The sequence below is a fragment of the Saccopteryx bilineata genome, chromosome 11, assembly GCF_036850765.1.
Source record: "Saccopteryx bilineata isolate mSacBil1 chromosome 11, mSacBil1_pri_phased_curated, whole genome shotgun sequence".
Taxonomy (NCBI): Eukaryota; Metazoa; Chordata; class Mammalia; order Chiroptera; family Emballonuridae; genus Saccopteryx; species Saccopteryx bilineata.
This window is the reverse complement of record NC_089500.1, coordinates 47,591,003-47,610,921: the sequence shown is the minus strand read 5'-3', so window position 1 is coordinate 47,610,921 and position 19,919 is coordinate 47,591,003. Positions and strand designations below refer to the sequence as shown.

Sequence of the window (19,919 nt, the reverse complement as noted above, 5' to 3'; positions counted from 1 at the left end):
ATATAGCTGTTCTTTTTTAGGGCCCAAATCAGATCTCTTCTTTTAAAAATTCACTTGAATCTAATGATGTAATTGAATAAACATTTATACACAGCCAGAAAGTTTTAACATGGTTCCTATTCATTTTAGCCATGAGAAAACACCATAGCAGTCATTATTAAAGGTATTCATCCATAAATTACTTTTATTTCTCATTAAATGAGCACAGAGTCATTAGTATATTAATAACAGATATGTTTATTATTACATATCCACCAGTGCGGCTTTCAATACCACTTGAAGCATGCATATCATCCTAGAGACGAATCAGTTTTCCAGTGCTTCTTATTTGATACACATTACTGCAAAGCCATTATAAATTACTGAGGAGGTATTTGGTTAAAAAAATAAACAATAAATCATACTGCCCATATGAATCTACTCTTGTTATTGGACAAGAGTTCAACAGCATTTATCTGGTAATTCTTACGGTAACTGGAAAACATCACAGATGTATTGCCATAATTTTCTTTTATATTGATGCAACTTTGTACATGTTCTGCAGTTTTATAAAATCATTATTTTAGCAGGTATTTTGATGCAAAGATTGTACTTAATTTATGAAAGTTAAACAAACCTCTAAATATTTAAAATTAAACCAATTATCAATGAAAAACTAACTGACACATAACTTTGAAAATATGGTTTTTGAAACATCTATATTTAGTCATGGCAGTAAAATAATTCTCTCAAATTAAGGCACTAAAAGCTCAATGCAACGCCCATTGTTCTAAGTGTTCTAAAAATAATTTACATTTCAAACAGTGCATACATTTCTTATATGTTTAACTTAATGTCTTTATCACATAAAACCACAAAGAAATACATTACACAATTACAGAAATGATGTACCCCACAGAATGTTTTTAAACTTGGTTCTTTTGTACAGTTAGTTCCTAATGTCTCTAGCAGTAAAATAACTCAATATGGCTTGGCAAAAATGCATAGATTAAATGTACTTTTTTTTTTGCTTTTTCCCAATTCCCAGTCTACAAACTTGCTGAAACACACACAGTATTTTGTAAAGCATAATGTAAGATATTTATTCTCCATCAAGTCCACCATGGGCAACCAATAAGAAGGCTTTTAAATTCTACAGTGAGAGCACTGAAGTCAAGTGATGTCACCGCTTTCTTAAAATAGTTTTGTATAGTCTTGCAAGAGCACAAAAACTGAAGTCATTTTAAAAAAATCGCAGTTATCTCATTTTGAGATATTTTCTTTACTCCTTCCACGAGCTGATCTTGATAGTGATGGCCATTCCACTTACAAGTGAAAGTCCCTTCCTCTCAGTCATATGAGGAAACAGTGTTCTATCATGATTGACAGGCGTTTTCTTAGAAATTCAAAAAGGCAGCACCTTTTTAAAAAATATATATCTAGCTAAGCTTTTCCCCAATTGTACTTACATTACACAGTAATAATTAATCTAATCTACCTGTAGGCAAACCCGCAAAAAAACAAAAAACAAAAACAAATCCTTGGTGTGCTTTTGTGCCAAAGCATGGATAGATTAACAGCAATCTTAACCCTGAAGCCTGTGATATTGTGTCAAAGGAACAGCCTGTTTGCTCTGCATGGTTAAAGAAGCCTGGTTTATCAGGTAGCATCCCACATGATTCCACAAGGTGCCTGGTCACACGATTAACTGTTAGTGAGAAAAAAAGAAAAAGCCGTAATTTAAAAAATGCACTCAGTTGGAGAGAAAGGCAAATTACATATCTCCGTAGCTAATAACAAAATTTGAAAAGCAAGAAAATGTAAAAATACATTTAGTATTATCTCCTTTTTGTTTCTACTCTATTTCAAACATATATATGTACGCACACACACAAAGATATAATAATCAATTTTAAGTAATTTTAGATCCAGCTTTTATCCTATGCAGGAGGGGATGGACACAGGATTCTAGAAAGATTAGTCATGAGTAAAACAATGACACACTGGAGAAGTGTGGCAGCTGAAGAATATAGAAGGAAAAATGGTATAACTCTTCAAAGAATTAGACTTGAGGGAGAGAAAAAATGGGATGAATTCAAGATGGTCTCAAGCCTGCGTAAAAGACTTAGGTGATAGTACAGAGAGGTAAACCTAGGATAGGTCTCAGGTTCTGGAGTCAAATGCCCCTCTTAATTTAGGGATTACTCCAGGGAAAGTTGGTACTTGGTATAGGAGAAAAAAACATAGGCTTTAGAATGAGATGAAAATGGGTTCCGATCCTGACTATGCCACTAGTTATCTATGTGATCTGGTGCAAGTGGTCTAATTCCTCTGATCTTCATTTAGTCATGTCAGAATGAGAACTTACTGAGATATAATCTCTCTTCAAGAAAGGGTTTAATGATGTCCTGTAATTGTTGTTTTTATAGAATATAGTTTTGAAAACATTTCATCAAAACCACAAAAGGATACTTAACTGGAAGTTTCTTTTTAACACCAGTCACTGAGAATACCAAATAGTTTTGATTAAAACAAAGCAAAAACAATGCCAACATGGTTGAAAATAAAAGATAAGCAAACTTTTATATGACTCTACTTACATTGAAAAAGGGATAAACCACAAGATTTTTTAAATATTAAGGGCTTAATATGTGCCATGTATAGACATGACACATATTTAACCAATGACAGAATTTTGCATGGAACTAAATAAATATGGTATTTATAAATATGATTAACTTCTAACAGGATAGTCAGTTAAACTAATTTGTAAAGTCATTTCAAATCATATACAAATACCTGGCTACAAATAATGCTCTCTATGGAGAAAAGAACAAATAGATTAAAATTTTAATAGGTGTTATGCAATCAGTTTCACACTGTTAAGGAGGTTAACATTTCAATCCTTACCTAGCTTTTCCAGATGTATTTTTGACCACTTTCCGGAAAGACTGATTTGCAGTGGATCTTGTAGAAAGTGTTCGAGGAGAGGCACGAACAAAACCAGATGGTGGATTCTTAGGTATCTTCTTTACTAAATGAGTTACCCATTTTTTTTGTTCATCCTGAGAACATGCTAACAACAGCATATCTCTTGCTGATGTTACATCATAACTTACTACGTTAAGAAAATAAAAAAGTAAAATTAAAGTCATAAAATCTAAAAAAGCCCCACTGAATGCATAATTTCCTAAGTTCTAAAATTTGCAAAGATAATGCTTAATCAAGTTTGAACAATACCCCTTTCTCCTTAATTTCATTAAGGCTGAAAACTTAATAAGAAAATACTAGTTATAAACTAATAAGAAAAATAAAATCAGATACAAAAAATACAGAAGTAAAACATAAGTGAATGCATTTTTAGAACACAAGTTTCTTATCTTAAAATAGATAAGCCTGTATTATTTCCCTCTAGTTATCTCTAGTAACATTTTGTCTATGATATTGCATACTGGTCCAGGCATGAAAACCAGATAAGAAGAGAACAAGTCAGAGGTAAAAACTCAAGGGGGAACTATAGAACTCACCTATAATTCTTGTCTCCAATTTAGAATAATTTCTCAGTGATACTTTTTATTTTTTACAAGAGGGTGATTTTCTTTAAAGACATTATGTTCAAAGCTATAATTGTAAACTGATAATTGTTGCTCCACCAGTGTCAAAATATTACTTCATTATTTTTAAAATTTTATTTATTGATTTTACAGGGGGGAGGGTGCAGTAAGAAGTATCAGCTCATAGCTGCTTCACTTTAGTTGTTCATTGGTTACTTGCCTTGACTGGGCAAGCCTAGGGTTTCGAATCCGCAACCTTAAAATTCCAGGTCCATGCTCTATTCTCTGTGCCACCACAGGTCAGGAAAAATATTACTTCTTATAATCTCTTTTCAACATGGTATAGAAAATGCTACACTTGAAAAAGTTACTGAGATGTAATTCTCTAATTTGTTATAAGTTGTAAAAATTTTCATGCCTTACCTTTACATGGAGAAATTAAGTCCTCTTTCTTATCTAAATGATCTCTGTGGCACTTTACATGGCATCTTCGACATTCTAGGGCAGGGGGTGGCTTGAACACATGCCAGAGAGGTTTGGCACAGGCCTCACAGTTGGCGGGAAAGTGGTAGAGTGTAGGAATGAACTCGTGGCCTTTGTGATTCTGAAAATTAGTTTTTTCAGCTTGTTGTACTGGTTCCATCTCTACATCTTTTCTACATTCACCTTCATTTGCATATAGTATCTATATTCAGGAATGATAAAAGAAGATGAAAAATTATTTGTATCTGTATATACAGATTTCAAATGGTGTAAATATATTTACTTCAGAAAATATACTTGGTACTTAGTAAAAGATCTGAAATTATAATTTCTTATTTTTACCTGGAATATTTTAGGAATTTCTTCAGTTTCAGCTCTGTACACATCTCCTTGGGTTACAGGTCGAACATGAAACAACTTACTAAAATGAAAATAAATATGATATACGCCATCACAAAAACTCACAGTAAAAGAGATAAACATTTCTTGAAGAGAAATTAGTCATTTAAAAAATTAAAATCAAAATACGTATCACTACACATCAGAATTTTTAAAATAACAATACTAATGAAGCAAATGCTTATGAGGATGTAGAGCAGGGGTCTCAAACTCGCGGCCCGCCGAACACTTTTGTGTGGCCCACAGACTAATCCACGAAATTCAAAATATTTTGGATAAAATTAAGTAAGCCTAGGGGCCTACTTGTATTTTTCATTTCTCTAGCATCCTAGCTAGATATTAGCTTAGTTAACAGCAGTTGTGATGCGAACTACAGTTTCTGGTCGTTTTGTGACACTGAGTAAATAAACTGCATGTACGATTGTGCTTGTTGTACTGATTTTTTTTTTTTGTTTTCAACTGCAGTGAGAAAAGTGTTGCGTAACAGTTGCCTTTTGTAGACCTAGTGCGGCCCGCTGAACGGCTGTAATCTTGCTCTGCGGCCCACATGCTGAGTTGAGTTTGAGACTCCTGATGTAGAGAAAACTAGATCATTCACACAATTGTGGTAGAAATGTAAAATTGCAGACACACTCTGGAAAAGAGTGTGTCAATTCTTTATAAAACTAAATATATGCTAACCATATGAACTGGCAATTGTACTCCTGGGTCTTTACTCCAGAGAAACAAACATTTATATCTGTGAAAATCTGTATATAAATGCTCACAGGAGCTTTATTTCTAACAGCCTCAAACTGTAAACAAACCAAATGAATGGTTAAACTAACTATGGTATATATGTCAATACCATGGAGTACTATTCAACAAATTGAAGGAAACAACTACAAGTTGGATGGATCTCAAAGGAATTACACTGAGTGAAAAACATAATCCCGAAGTTTACATAGTATTTGATTCCATTTGTATAACATCCTGACAATGACAAAATCATAGAGATGGAGAACATAATAGTAGTTGGCAGGAATTAGGGAGGGGTGGAGAAAAGGTGCTTCCTGTGGTTATAAAAGAGTAACATGAGGGATTCCTATGATGGTACTGTTATTGACTGTGATGGAATGTTACTGACTGTGGTGGTGGTCATAAGAATCTATGCATACGATAATAGCATACAGATTGAAAAGAAAGTATTTAACACTATTATTATTTGAAGAAGACATCACTGTGTATATAGAAAAGCACTGTGGAATCAAAAGACCTATAAAAATAAATGAATAGGCCTGACCAGGCGGTGGCACAGTGGATAGAGCATCAGACTGGGAGGTGGAGGACCCAGGTTCGAGACCCCGAGCCAGCTTGAGCGCGGTCTCATCTGGTTTGAGCAAAAAGCTCACCAGCTTGGACCCAAGGGTCGCTGGCTCAGGCAAGGGGTTACTTGGTCTGCTGTAGCCCCACGGTCAAGGCACATATGAGAAAGCAATCAATGAACAACTAAGGTGTCGCAACCAAAAAAACCCTGATGATTGATGCTTCTCATCTCTCTCCGTTCCTGTCTGTCTCTATCTATCCCTCCCTCTGACTCTGTAAAAAAAAAAAAAAAAAAAAAAAAAAAAAGATAGCAAGATTAGAAGATTCAAGGTCAGCATATAAAAATAGTGTTGGAACAATAACATATTCATATCAAAAAAATAAAAACCAAACCAGATATTCACATGGAAAAAGAACTAACTTCAGCCACTACCTCTTACCAAATACAAAAATAAAATTAAGATCATAACTTAATTGTAAAACCTAGAATTATAAAGTTCCTAGACGAAAACAAAGAATACCTCCAACAACCTTTGAGCGGGCATAAATTTCTTAGACTATAAAATATGATAATTCTTTTTAAAAATTGATATATAGTCTCTGTTAAAAGATGCCATAAAGAAAATGAACAAGCAAGCCATGCATTGGGAAATATTTGCACAACATATTTCTGTCATTAAATTTGTATACAGTATATAGAACTTCTACAAATCAATATTAAAAAGATAAGCAACCCAATTAAAAAGTGGGCTAGAGACTTGGAGACACTTAAGAAAAGATACACAAATGGTCAAAACATACATGAAAAAATTCTTGGCATAATCAGTCATAAGAAAAAATACAAATTAGAACAATGAAATAGCATTTCTTTTTTAACTTATAAGGGTGACATTGGTTAATAAAATTACGCAGGCTTCAGGTATACTAATTCTACAACACATCATCTACACACTATATTGTGTGTTCACTAACAGAGTCAAGTCTCCTTCCCTCACCATTTATCCCTCCTGAGACAGGAGGGATATCCTGTCTCATATCCATTAGAACAGAAAAAAAATCAAAGACTGACAACACCAAATGTTGGTGAGGATGTGGAAAAACTGAAACTCATTACTGGTGAGTATAAAATAGTATAACCATTTTTTTGAAAACTATTTGGTAGATTTTTTTAAGATTAAACATAGATTTATTCTATGACTTAGGATTCCACTCCTAGATATTTACTCTTGAGAAATTAAAACTTAAGTCTTCAAAAGGAATGTTCATAGCAGTCTAATTTATAATAGTCTCAAAGTGGAAGTACCCAAATGTCTGTTAATAGAACAATGGATGAACAAACAGATATATTCATTCAATGGAACATTACTCAGCAATGAAAAAATACAGACAATTGCTGCACATAGCAAAATTCTAGGCTGAGTGAAAGAAGCCAGGCACAAAAGAGTACACACAGTATATTCCATTTACATTAAGTTGTAGAACAGGCAACTTTAACCTTAGTGATAGAATTCAGACTCTTTTTTTCATAGAAGGGGCAAAAGTGAGCTTTCTAGGATGGTGGAAATGTTTTTTATCTTGTCTTGGGTGGTGAGTACATGGGTATTTATAATTACAAGACATCGAACAGAACATTTAAGATGTCTTCATTTTAATATATGAAAATCATACCTCAATAAAAAGGTAAAACAAAAACAATCTCTCATTGATCTAAAAAGTAATTAACTTATTGAAAAATCTCTCTCTCTCTCTCTCTCTCTTTTTTTTTTTACAGGGACAGTGTCAGAGAGAGGGATAGATAGGGATAGACAGACAGGAACAGAGAGAGATGAGAAGCATCAATCATCAGTTTTTCGTTGTGACACCTTAGCTGTTCATTGATTGCTTTCTCATATGTGCCTTGACCGCGGGCCTTCAGCAGACCAAGTAACCCCTTGCTTGAGCCAGTGACCTTGGGTCCAAGCTGGTGAGCTTTTTTTTGCTCAAGCTGGTGACCTTGGGGTCTTGAACCTGGGTCCTCCACATCCCAGACCAATGCTCTGTCCACTGTGCCACCGCCTGGTCAGGCGATGTCTCTTATTATTGTTTATGTATTATTCCACTTACACGATCATTTAAATTTTCACAACTAATGCTTTTTAACCCTTTGAGTAGTGAGTTGTTTTTTTTCATGCTCGCTGACCCCCAGAAGTAAGTTTTTTATTCAAAAAATAAAATTACAGTTACAGTTTTATTAACTTAAAATCATGTTTGTTTTATAACCAATTTATGGAAACAAGAAGAACACATACATTTGCCTTTTTTAAATGTTGCCTTACACATTTTAAAAATAAAAGTTTTGTATGATCATACTCTGGAATCTGGATGGTCAGGAGGCACGAGGTCATACACGAACGTACATACTACTCAAAGGGTTAAAAAGAGGAAATAAAGTATCAGTACTCTCTGGTATTTGCTCAATTATTTTTATATTCTAACTATAACTGGCTTAAAAAAATGTTTAATTCCAATGGCAATACTTCATTTAGATTTATGTTTCTTTTGAATAGCACCTACTACACTTCTCTTTTAATTTACATTTTGTTGCATGTCTTTTCTTCTACTAGTCTATAAACTCGTTAAATAGGAAACTACCTTAATCATCTTTATATATTCTACAGTACCCATGACAGTACAGGCAGCAGTGCTAAAAAATGGCTTTAGAATGAATACAAGGAAAAAACATAGCTGATTATAGGCTTCTTTGACCTGTTTTTAAAAAAGAACAGATATATTTGTATTTCCTTTTTTAAAATGATCACATAATCATATACTTTTTGAGATGTTTTCTGAACTTAAAACTAACAAACATGCTGGTCAAGGCACACGTGGGAGTTGATGCTTCCAGCTCCTCCCCCCTGTCTCTCCCCTCCCCCTCCTCTCTAAAATGAATAAAAAAACCCCACAAAAAACAAAAAACAAAAACCTAATAAACATGGAAATAAAAAAAATCTGTCTTTAGAATACATAAATCATATATGCACAATCTTTCACATTTTGCTAAAATTATATTTAATGTGAAGTTATTTAAATTTAAGAAAAAAGATAACATTAAATAAAATATAAACTAAATCATAAGTATAAAAATAATTATCAAAAGTTAATACTCAGCTGACTTAAAATTCAATCAAAAGCAACTTACTCTATGTCTAGTACCATAGATGGATTGGATTGTTCCTTATCTTGTTCATCGTTGTAAAACAAAATTTTTTTGCTGCTTACCACAACATACTGAAATGAGAAAAAAGGGGAAAGAGGTGTAAGAGCAACATTAACTTGGTTTAAAGTAATAGGCACAATACCTGCCATTTATATCTAAATTATATTGCATTAATCTAAAATCATGCTAATAATAGGGCAGTTAATACAAGTTCCATGCTTTAAATATATAACAAAATATCAACTAGAAAATAATGGGGAATAAAGTACCTGTTTCTTCCAGCCATATCGTTTGATATTTCCTCTATTTGGTATTGAAAGCCAACCTTCAATTCTTGACTCTAGGAGAAAAAGAATATACAGTATTCAGTCTTCAATTGTAACAAAAGGAAAAGCTATTACAAGTTGTCTGACAGCATGCAGCGACAGGCATTTGAACACAGCTAAATGAATAAGTGCTATAATTTGCTCTTCCATGCTTCAATCACAAAATCAACTTTAATGGCCATACAAAGATTGCAGAAAAAAAATTCCAAGCCCCTTTCCCCATAAAATTAACATTTAGTACTTAATTATAAAAGTATGAATTAACAACAATAACCTTAAGAGCCAGGCAAGACTGGAATGGACTGCAGCTTAAATGGGATATGATACAGAAGACTTTAACTATCATTTAACATTCATATAAAAATACTTAGCAAAAAAAAAATTATGCAGCAAGTGGAACAAATCAGAGCCATGATTTACACAAGAGCAAGCAAAAGTACAGAAGTATCCTATTACTCACAGAAGATAAGAATAGAAGATAAATAAATAAGGAATGCAGGCAGAATCAACTAGATATAAAGAATAAGAGACAAGCATTTTATTTGTTTTCTAAGTACAATACTCTGATAAACTTTTTGGTAAAACACTCATAAACAATTTCAATAAAACTGTCCAAAATTAGTTGATGGAGTACTTAATTCTAGTGGTTAAGTCCAATTATAATTCTTATCAAAGAGGTGTAAAGCCTTTTAACTAATTGTGGTACAAGAATTCAATGAACAGCAAAAGAACACAGAATTCAGTTGGTCAACTGTTATACTTTAACCAGTTTGTACATACCAGAAATTCCTTGGCAAATTTGATCAAGGCATTTTATAGTAATTGTTGCTAGTTTAAATATAATTAATCTTTATTTGAAATACTCAGGAGAAAAAGATGATTTTATTAGAAATGATTTTGTATCAGGTTAGAGATAAGAGCATTTAATTATTATTATTTTTTAATTTATTTATTCAGAGACAGAGAGAGAGTCAGAGTCAGGGATAGATAGGGACAGACAGACAGGAACAGAGAGAGATGAGAAGCATCAATCATCAGTTTTTCGTTGGTACATCTTAGTTGTTCATTGATTGCTTTCTCATATGTGCCTTGACATGGGCCTTCAGCAGACCGAGTAACCCCTTGCTCGAGCCAGTGACCTTGGGTCCAAGCTGGTGAGCTTTTGCTCAAACCAGATGAGCCCGTGCTCAAGCTGACGACCTTGGGGTTTTGAACCTGGGTCTTCTCTATCCCAGTCCGACGCTCTATCCATTGTGCCACCGCCTGGTCAGGCTTAATTATTTTTATATCTATTTTATATTTGAAATACAAAAGAATGGAAAAGTAACCAAATTTAAAATATAATATTGTAATGTAACAGATTATGTTATGGCTCAAATTATGATCTAATAAAAAAGATATCTATCTACATCTATATCTATATCTATATCTATATCTATATCTATATCTATATCTATATCTATATATTGCCCTTCTTCACATAGATGTAAAACAGCTCAGTCTTACAGTAAAAGTAACAAGAAGTAACATTAACTGAATACTTTTTTTTGCTTAGTGCTTTACAAGTGCTTTTCTCATCTAAAAAAAAAATGTGTATAATACCATTAATACAGGATATTTCTCCATGTATAAGATGCACTGTCCCGAAAAACTTGGGGTCTAAAAATTGGGTGCGTCTTATACAGTGGTTGTAGTTCTTTTACTTGCATTTCTCGCTTTTTCACATGGATGAGGAGTTAGTTGTATGAATTTTATAATGAATAAAACTTGAGTTCAATAACTTTATGTAATACATTTACCCACCCCCCAAATTTTGGGACCCAAAATTAAGGTGTGTCTTATACATGGGGAATACGGTATATTTCTAGAAATATAGGATAGGACAGGTTCTACTATCACCTTCATTTACAAATGGAGAGAAAGGTTTGGCAAGGGAAAACTGACTTGCCTAAGAGTACTCTACCAAGTAAGTATCAAAGCTCTAAGATTCGTCCAGGTAGTCTAATCTCTGAGTCTATGTTCCTAGAGCACAATGCTGTGCTTTCAACAAGCTTTGCAGTTAATTCAGTCCGGGGCCATGTTCTTTTTCCAACTTCTTCCTTAAAGTACTTAATGTCCTTTGCTTTTGTTATTCCCTTTCACCTAAACTACACTTGTTAAAAGTGGAGGAAATAGGAGAAACTTCAGCTCAAAATGATCCCTTCTCCTCTCCCATCTTTTTTTAGTTTGCTATTATTCAGTTCATCAATACACTGTAGTTGTTCTGTTTCCTTAGGTAGTTCCTTGGTACATTTTAAGAGTGCAGAGACCATACCCTAACACTTTTTTATACACCTCACTGCATCCGACACACAGAGTAGGTATTTGTTGATTAATTTGGAATTCTGCTTTTTAAAAATTAGCTGATAGCCTGACCAGGCGGTGGCACAGTTGATAGAGCGTTGGACTGGGATGCGGTGGACCCAGGTTTGAGACCACGAGGTCACCAGCTTGAGCGCAAGCTCATCTTGTTTGAGCAAAGCTCACCAGCTTGGACCCAAGGTTGCTTGCTCGAGCAAGGAGTCACTCAGTCTGAGGTAGCCCCCCAGTCAAGGCACGTATGAGAAATCAATCAATGAACAACTAAGGAACTGCAACGAAGAATTGATGTTTCTCATCTCTCTCTCTCTCTCTCTCTCTCTCTCTCTTTTTTTGTATTTTTCTGAAGTTGGAAACGGGGGAGGCAGTCAGACAGACTCTCGCATGTACCCGACCGGGATCCACCCGACATGCCCACCAGGGGGCGATGCTCTGCTCATCTGGGGCGTTGCTCTGTTGCAACCAGAGCCATTCTAGCGCCTGAGGCAGAGGCCATGGAGCCATCCTCAGTGCCCGGGTCAACTTTGCTCCAGTGGAGCCTTGGCTGCGGGAGGGGAAGAGAGAGACAGAGAGGAAGAAGAGGGGGAGGGGTGGAGAAGCAGATGGGCACTTCTCCTGTGTGCCCTGGCTGGGAATTGATCCTGGGGCTCCTGCACGCCAGGCTGACGCTCTACCACTGAGCCAACTGGCCAGCGCCCTCATCTCTCTCTTTTCCTGTTGGTCCCTATCTCTGTCTTTCCCACAAGAAAAAAAAAATTAGCTGATTATACTCATCCTTTGTAAATAATGGTTATAATTTGAAAACCAAAGGGCAGTTTTATATTAAATAACATGTAGAAGGTTGGTGATCATTCACAAATATTCTCTTACAAAAGCAAAAAAATTATTGCTAGAAAAATTTCCCTTCAATGTGGCAAAAATTGCACCTCTTTCTCCTAAGTCTATTTAATACCAGTTAAGTCCTCATTGAAAATAAAAGGTGTAAAAGCCACTGAAATCTTGACATTTATACAAAATTGTATATCCAGAAATACCCCTCCACTCAGTTATTTCTTTATGAGGAAAAATATCAAAAATAGTAATGCTAACTGCTTCTGCGTTTGATTAACCTGCTAGTGTTATATGTATATATTTTTTTACAGAGAGACAGAGTCAGAGAGGGGGATAGTTAGGGACAGACAGACGAGAACAAAGAGAGATGAGAAGCACCAATCATTAGTTTTTTGCTGCGACACCTTAGCTGTTCATTGATTGCTTTCTCATATGTGCCTTGACTGCGGGCCTTCAGTAGACCGAGTGACCCCTTGCTCGAGCCAGCGACCTTGGGTCCAAGCTGGTGAAACTTGCTCAAACTAGATAAGCCCATGCTCAAGCTGGTGACCTTGGGGTCTTGAACCTGGGTCTTCTGCATCCCAGTCTGATGCCCTATCTACTGTGCCACCACTTGGTCAGGTTCTTTAGTATATTTTCAATGAATAATATTATATGTTACAACTTTATCTGTCACTTTAGTGTTCCTATAGAAATTTTTATACCAAAGGCATGTTATGAAATCAAATAAGCCCAATTTTATATTTGTAATTTAAATGAAGAAATTCAGAATTCAACAAAAGGTGTAGAAAATATGTGGTTTTTGACAAATTAAAACAATTTAGTTTTTCCTTCTGGTAAATTCTTTTCAGAGAAACAGCTAGACTAAGCTCAGCAATAACACATACAAAATATATTACTTCTTCTCTCTTTATCCACTTCTTAGATGCAAGTTAATTTACCAATTTTTAAAAAATATATAAAGACCTCCTTTAAAATCATGACCACTTGGGATGTAAGTGGAAATCTGAAATATAGTACAGTATTTCAGTATTCCATCTTTTACATCACAAACACAGAAATTAGCTTCTCCAGATAAAGAAATGTTGAGGAGTTCTAAATCTAGATTATCATCAATAATATGCTATGGAAGTAGAAAAACAACTTGTACTTTTTCTATATTTGTAGAGAAACTTTAAGTTACAAAAAATTAGATGTGTATTACTGCAATATCAGCAATTGACTCCTTTACCCAAATATGAGATAAAGAGGCTAACTATATTAAACCAATATTTAATACAGCTGATTTAAACATCAACGATAACCTCTGAAGATTACCGAACTTTACCTGGATAAACCACAAACTGCTTATGAAACAGAACTAGAGAACCATTCCAACATATAAAAAAGAAAATGAAATCCACTGATGCTTAAGAATTCAGATGCACTATCTTCAAATCACCGGTTAAAGTTGGACAAAGTCACAAATTATCACATACTCAAACACTGGGATACACATCAAGAATTTACCATTTAGCCCTGCCCAGATAGCTCAGTTAGTGGGAGCATTATCCTGGAGTACAGAGGTTGTTGGTTTGATCCCTGGTTAGGGCACATACAGGAACAGATGGATGTTCCTGTCGTGTGTGTGCGTGTTCTCTCTCTCTCTCCCTTCCTCTCTCTTGAAAGTAAATAGTGAAAAATAAAACACTTCTCTCTCTCTCTCTCTCTTTTCCCCTCTTGCAGCCATAGCTCAATTAGAGCGAGTTGGCTCCAGGCACTGGGGATGGCTCCATGGCCTCCACCTCAGGCCACTAAAAAATGGCTCAGGTTGCAGTGGATCAAGGGCCCAGATGGGCAGAGCATCTGCCACTAGTGGGTTTGCTGGGTGGATCCAAGTTGAGACGCATGCAGGAGTCTGTCTCTGCCCCCCCTCCTCTCACTAAAAAATAAAGATTAAAAATAAAAATAAAACAATGCAAGGGATTTTAAGAACTTCAAAGGGTTATAAGTCAGAAAAGGAGTAATGATATTTTTCTAAGCTTTTCAGAGTTGGGAAACTTAGATTTAATCTAGTTAATGACAAGATGCCCACTAAGATTATAGAAGCTGAGCTCTAGATACTCAAGATAATTAAAAAATTTTTTAAGTGAGAGAGACAGAGAGAAGGATAGACAGGGACAGATAGGAAGGGGAAAGAAGAGAAGCATCAATTCTTTGTGGCACCTTAGTTGTTCATTGATTGCTTTTTTATATGTGCCTTGACAGAGGGGCTCCAGATAACCCAGTGACCCCTTGCTCAAGCCAGCAACTTGGGCTTCAAGCCAGCAAGCATGGGTCATGTCTATGATCCCATGCTCAAGCCAGCAACCCTGCACTCAAGCTGGTGAACCTGCGCTCAAGCCTGTGACCTCAGGGTATTGAACCTGGATCCTCTGAATCCCAGGCTGATGCTCTGTCTACTGCGCCACCACCTGGTCAGGCTAAATGATGAAATCTAAGAGAATGAAAGTCATATATCAGGTCATCTACCTAACTACTTAAAACAAAACATTTCACTGAACTAAAAATATCCATATTTCAAAAGGCATTTAACTGTTGAGTAAACATATTCTATTTAAAGTAATCTTCTTTTTAGCCTATAAATTCATATACTAATTTTCTAAAACAAGTAACCTTAGCCCTGGCCAGTAGCACAGTAGATAGAGCAGCATTCTGAAGCAGTAAGGTGGCATGTCTCAGTCCCGGTCAGAGCACATATTAGAAAGAATCAATCGCACAATTAAGTGGAACAACTAGTTGATGCTTCTCTCTTTCTCTCTCTCCACCTTCCCCTCTTTCTCAAACAAATAAACAAATCAGTAAGTAAATAAAATTAATCCTTAGTCATTATCTTCAAAAAATCTTTCAGATACCTGAATGGTATATAACTCTCTTATATTAAGAATTAGGTAGAAATTATTGAATAATTCTTCCTAGATATGACTGCAAACCTTAAACTTTATTTGCAAGGGACTATTTTTCTGCATCTAGTAAATGGTAGGTTTAATAAAGATTTTCAATTTACTAGCAAAATAACACACAGGTAGAATAACATTGATAAAGATAATTGGCCCTGGCTGGTTGGCTCCCTGATAGAGCACTGACCTGGCATGTGAAAGTCCTGGGTTCAATTCTCAGTCAGGACACACAGAAGGAGTGACCATCTGCTTCTCCCCCTGCACCCCTATCCTTCTCTCTCTCTCTTTCTCTCCTCCCCTCCCACAGCCACGGCTCAAGGGTTTGAGCAAAATTGGCCCTGGGCACTGAGGATGGCTCCATGGTTTCATCTCAGGCTCTAAAATAGCTTGGTTACCAAGCAACGGAACAGTGGCCCAGACAGGCAGAGCATCCCCTGGTTGGGGTGCATGCAGGAGTCTGTCTCTGTCTCCCCACCTCTCACTAAATTAAAAAAGAAAGATTAAAGACTATCCATTAATTTCCACCTCTGACATGAAAATCAAGGGTAAACTGTAGAAATCTTTAAAAGTTTTAAGATGGAAAACACAGTGATAGTGAACGAAGTACCTCAACTGGCTTCCTTTTAAGCAATGGAGAATAGTCACCAGTACTTTTAAAAAAAAATTTTTCTGAAGTCAGAAGCAGGGAGGCAGAGGGACAGACTCCCACATGCGCCTGACCAGGATCCAACTGGCATGCCCACTAGAGGGTGATGCCCTGCCCATCTGGGGCATTGCTCAATTACAACTGGAGCCATTTTAGCACCTGAGGCAGAGACCATGGAGCCATCCTCAGTGCCCAGGTCAACACTGCTCCAATGGAGCCTTGGCTGCGGGAGGGGAAGAGAGAGATAGAGAGGAAGGAGAGGGGGAGGGGTGGAGAAGCAGATGGGCGCTTCTCCTGCGTGCCCTGGCCGGAATCAAACCCGGGACTTCCACATGCTGGGCCAACACTCTACCACTGAGCCAACCGGCCAGGGCCAGCCACCAGTACTTTTAATATTTCCCCTCATTTGGTTTGGACTTCGAAAACAATAAAAACAAAACCTCTGAACACAGTTATTTTAAGTAATATATTCAGTATGGCACAAGTAGAAACATTTTAAAATCTCTTTGCAGACTGATTCCAAAATGGATTTATTAGATCAGGATTCTGAAATCCAAGTGGATTCCTAACCTAAGTCTGCCAGTCAAACCATCTGATGATCCTTTGAATTTAGCTTTACTGAATAAGCCAGGATGAAAGATAAAACTCATCACCTTCCTCTTTCAAGAACTGAGGAACAGAATTGAGACAGAGGAGAGGTCAAAGGGACCAGAGGAAAAGAGAATAGAGGGAAAGGAAATGATAGTATGAAATAAATTTGAAGGGAAGGGGGGAGGGCACAATGGGGAGGGGCAAGGGAGATGTTGAGGGGAATACAGGGGAGGGGGATGCATTCGGGGCAACACTAGAATCTATGTAAACACAATAAATTAAAATTAATAAAAAAAAGATAGAAAAAAAAAGAAAGGAAAAGAAGCCCCTTAAACTCATCTTTCAAATCAAATCTTCTAAATAAAATCAATCTAAATAATTCTAAATAAGTTAAAATCAGTCTCTGAAACGTTTAATCTAATACAAAGAAAAACCAAGGTACACATAATAATATATTTTAAATAAATTTTGAATGGAATAAAGATTTAAAAAACCTGGTCAGGATATTTAACCTACATTAAATTCAGTTCAATAATTTAAAGAATATAGCCAAACACCTGTAAAAGTCATCTCTTACTAATAAGTCCAACTCTATACAAAGATGTTCAAACATCAGCAGAATCTAGAGTTTCCTTATACATTCAAAGTGATCCTCTAATAAAAATATGCCCCTACAAGTTTCTCAACAGGTAGGAGGTTTTAGAGTCAAAAATGAAAAAAACAAAAGAAATTCCTTGACCACTGGGATAGAAAATATTCATTCCCTGCTCTACCCTTCTCACATATCTGACTTTGAGCTAGCAAAGCCACAAAGAACGAGGGCAGGGATTATATGATATACAAATAAGAGTTGAATTCACTTCCCACTGTTTTTTTTTTTTTTGCATTTTTCCGAAGCTGGAAACGGGGAGGCAGTCAGACAGACGCCCGCATGCGCCCGACTGGGATCCGCCTGGCACGCCCACCAGGGGGTGATGCTCTGCCCATCTGGGGCGTCGCTCTGTTGCATCCAGAGCCATCCTAGCGCCTGAGGCAGAGGCCACAGAGCTATCCTCAGCGCCTGGGCAAACTTTGCTCCAGTGGAGCCTTGGCTGCAAGAGGGGAAGAGAGAGAGACAGAGAGGAAGGAGAGGGGGAGGGGTGGAGAAGCAGATGGGCACTTCTCCTGTGTGTCCTGGCTGGGAATCGAACCTGGGGCTCCTGCACGCCAGGCCGACGCTCTACCACTGAGCCAACTGGCCAGGGCCTCACTTTCCACTTTGAGTCCAATTTCTTGGCCAAGAACAATAACATAAAAAATTTCTAAGTAACTTATCAAATTTCTTACATCAAGTAATATCTGTTAAAATAAAATCCTTATAATATGAACATGTTGCTTCATAAGTACCTTTTCATTCATGCACTATTAAGTAAAGATTCTAATTATAATATATTTTCAAGTTTATGATCATGTAAACAAAACTTCCACCAAAATATTGACCTAAGAATGTATAGTATGTCAAATGTATATATCTATATGCCTTTAAAATTTGTAATGCATGTTTTAATATTATATACATATATAATACATACATGACTTATTTACTTCATGTTATTTGAACTTGTAATACGTATACTGCTCATCTCTGTTAAAAAGATATGTACCATAGCTTGCTCTACAATTAATCCAAGAATGATGCTGTGCTTATTTCTTAAATGATTCTCCACTGGAGAAAAAAGAGACATAGAAAAAAGTCCAAAATCCTAGCTACTCACTTTTGCATTTACCTGACTTCCTGTCCTATCTGTATCTCACAGCCCTTTTAATCTATTTCTCTAAAATTGAAACAGTCTGATTGAAGTTTATCACTGCTACATTAGGTCATTAGGTACACTTCTACATAGAGCTGGTGTGGACCTGATTAAGTACAGTCTTTGTTTTAGCACAAAAATATATAAAACATTGAAAAGCTGCTACTCAAGAAACATATACAGTTTTCTTTAAATAGTGAGAGGTGGTGCAGCAGCTTTAACTTCCACCATGGAGTTAGGTTCAGAAAGTTCTTTAGGTTTCTATTCAGATAGAGCCTCCCAAATCTATTTTAGTAGCCTAAGATTGCTTATGACTGATTTTATTTCATAAAATATACTAAGTATACAAATGTCAAGAGAATTGGGCTACCAGAAACATAAATTTCTTCTGAAGGATCCACGGACAAAAAATAAATAAATAAAAAATAAATAAAAAAGACCCATGGACAAAATGATAGGAGGTAGAATACCAAATGAAAGAAATAGATATTAATATTCTTACCTGGAAGGTTTCCATCAGTTTCGTCAGCACTAGGAAAACTAGCAACGCTTGTAGAATCTGAAAGGTCCAAAAGCTTGGCACGCAGCTGCTCGATATCACTCTCTTTGCTAGCCAACTGCATCTGAAGCTCATTCCTATGTGTACATTCTTCCACCAGTTGCTATTTTTGAAAAATACCAAGATAATAAAAAGAGTCAAAGACAAATTTCCAATATTAAGAAACTAAAAATTAATGGAATCATAAATAAGTAATCTAAAGTGGCAAAAACTGAAAATTTACTGAAAACTTCATAAATGTTTATCTGATACAACTATAATAATGTAAGTTCTCTGACTCAGGAATATATTGCTTGGATAAATTCCTTTTCTCCTAGCTTTAAATTACTTTTTTTTTAATTGAGAGAGAGAGAAGGAAAGAGAGAGAGAGAGAGAGAGAGAGAGAGACAGCTAGGGATGAACAGACAGGAAGGAAGAAAACAAGAAGCATTGACATGTAGTTGCAGCACCTTAGTTGTTCATTGATTGCTTTCTCAGATGTGCCTGGACCAGGGGGCTCCAGCAGAGCTAGTGACCCCTTGCTCAAGCCAGTGACCTTGGACTTCAAGCCAGAGACCATTGGGCTCAAGCCATCAGCCATGGGGTCATGTCTATGATCCCACGCTCAAGCCAGCAACTCCGCACTCAAGCTGGTGAGCCCACGCTTAAGCCGCATGAGCCTGCACTCAAACAGGTGACCTCAGGTTAGAACCTGGGTCTTCAGCATCACAGCCCAATGCCTCTATTCAAGGTGCCACTGTCTGGTCAGGTGCTTTTTTTTTTTTTTTTTTTGGTAAATATATGGTATCAAAAACCAAAAATAAACACTTGTTAAGACAATGGAAAATGCTTTACTGAGCTCTAGATGAAATAGTTTAAAGGGTACAGAAAGTTTCTCAGTATGGTAAAGTTTCTAATGATAGTCAATGCCTGGATCTAAGTCTAATACCAGAGACTGTATTCTCAATTTTGTGCTATCAAGAA

General features: G+C 36.2%; 1 protein-coding gene across 1 annotated transcript in view; it reads right to left on the bottom strand.

Moving 5' to 3' along the window:
• Positions 1–977: 977 nt before the first annotated feature.
• Positions 978–19,919, bottom strand: part of ROCK1 (Rho associated coiled-coil containing protein kinase 1) — a 153,819-nt gene continuing 134,877 nt past the window's right edge. Inside the window, exons 27-33 of the mRNA XM_066247593.1 lie at positions 18,900–19,059; positions 9,186–9,256; positions 8,899–8,987; positions 4,359–4,437; positions 3,957–4,218; positions 2,890–3,097; positions 978–1,687 (exon numbers count right to left, since the gene is read on the bottom strand). Coding sequence (XP_066103690.1) covers positions 1,684–1,687; positions 2,890–3,097; positions 3,957–4,218; positions 4,359–4,437; positions 8,899–8,987; positions 9,186–9,256; positions 18,900–19,059 — 873 coding nt within the window. The 3' untranslated portion in view covers positions 978–1,683. The remainder of the gene's footprint in view (positions 1,688–2,889; positions 3,098–3,956; positions 4,219–4,358; positions 4,438–8,898; positions 8,988–9,185; positions 9,257–18,899; positions 19,060–19,919) is intronic.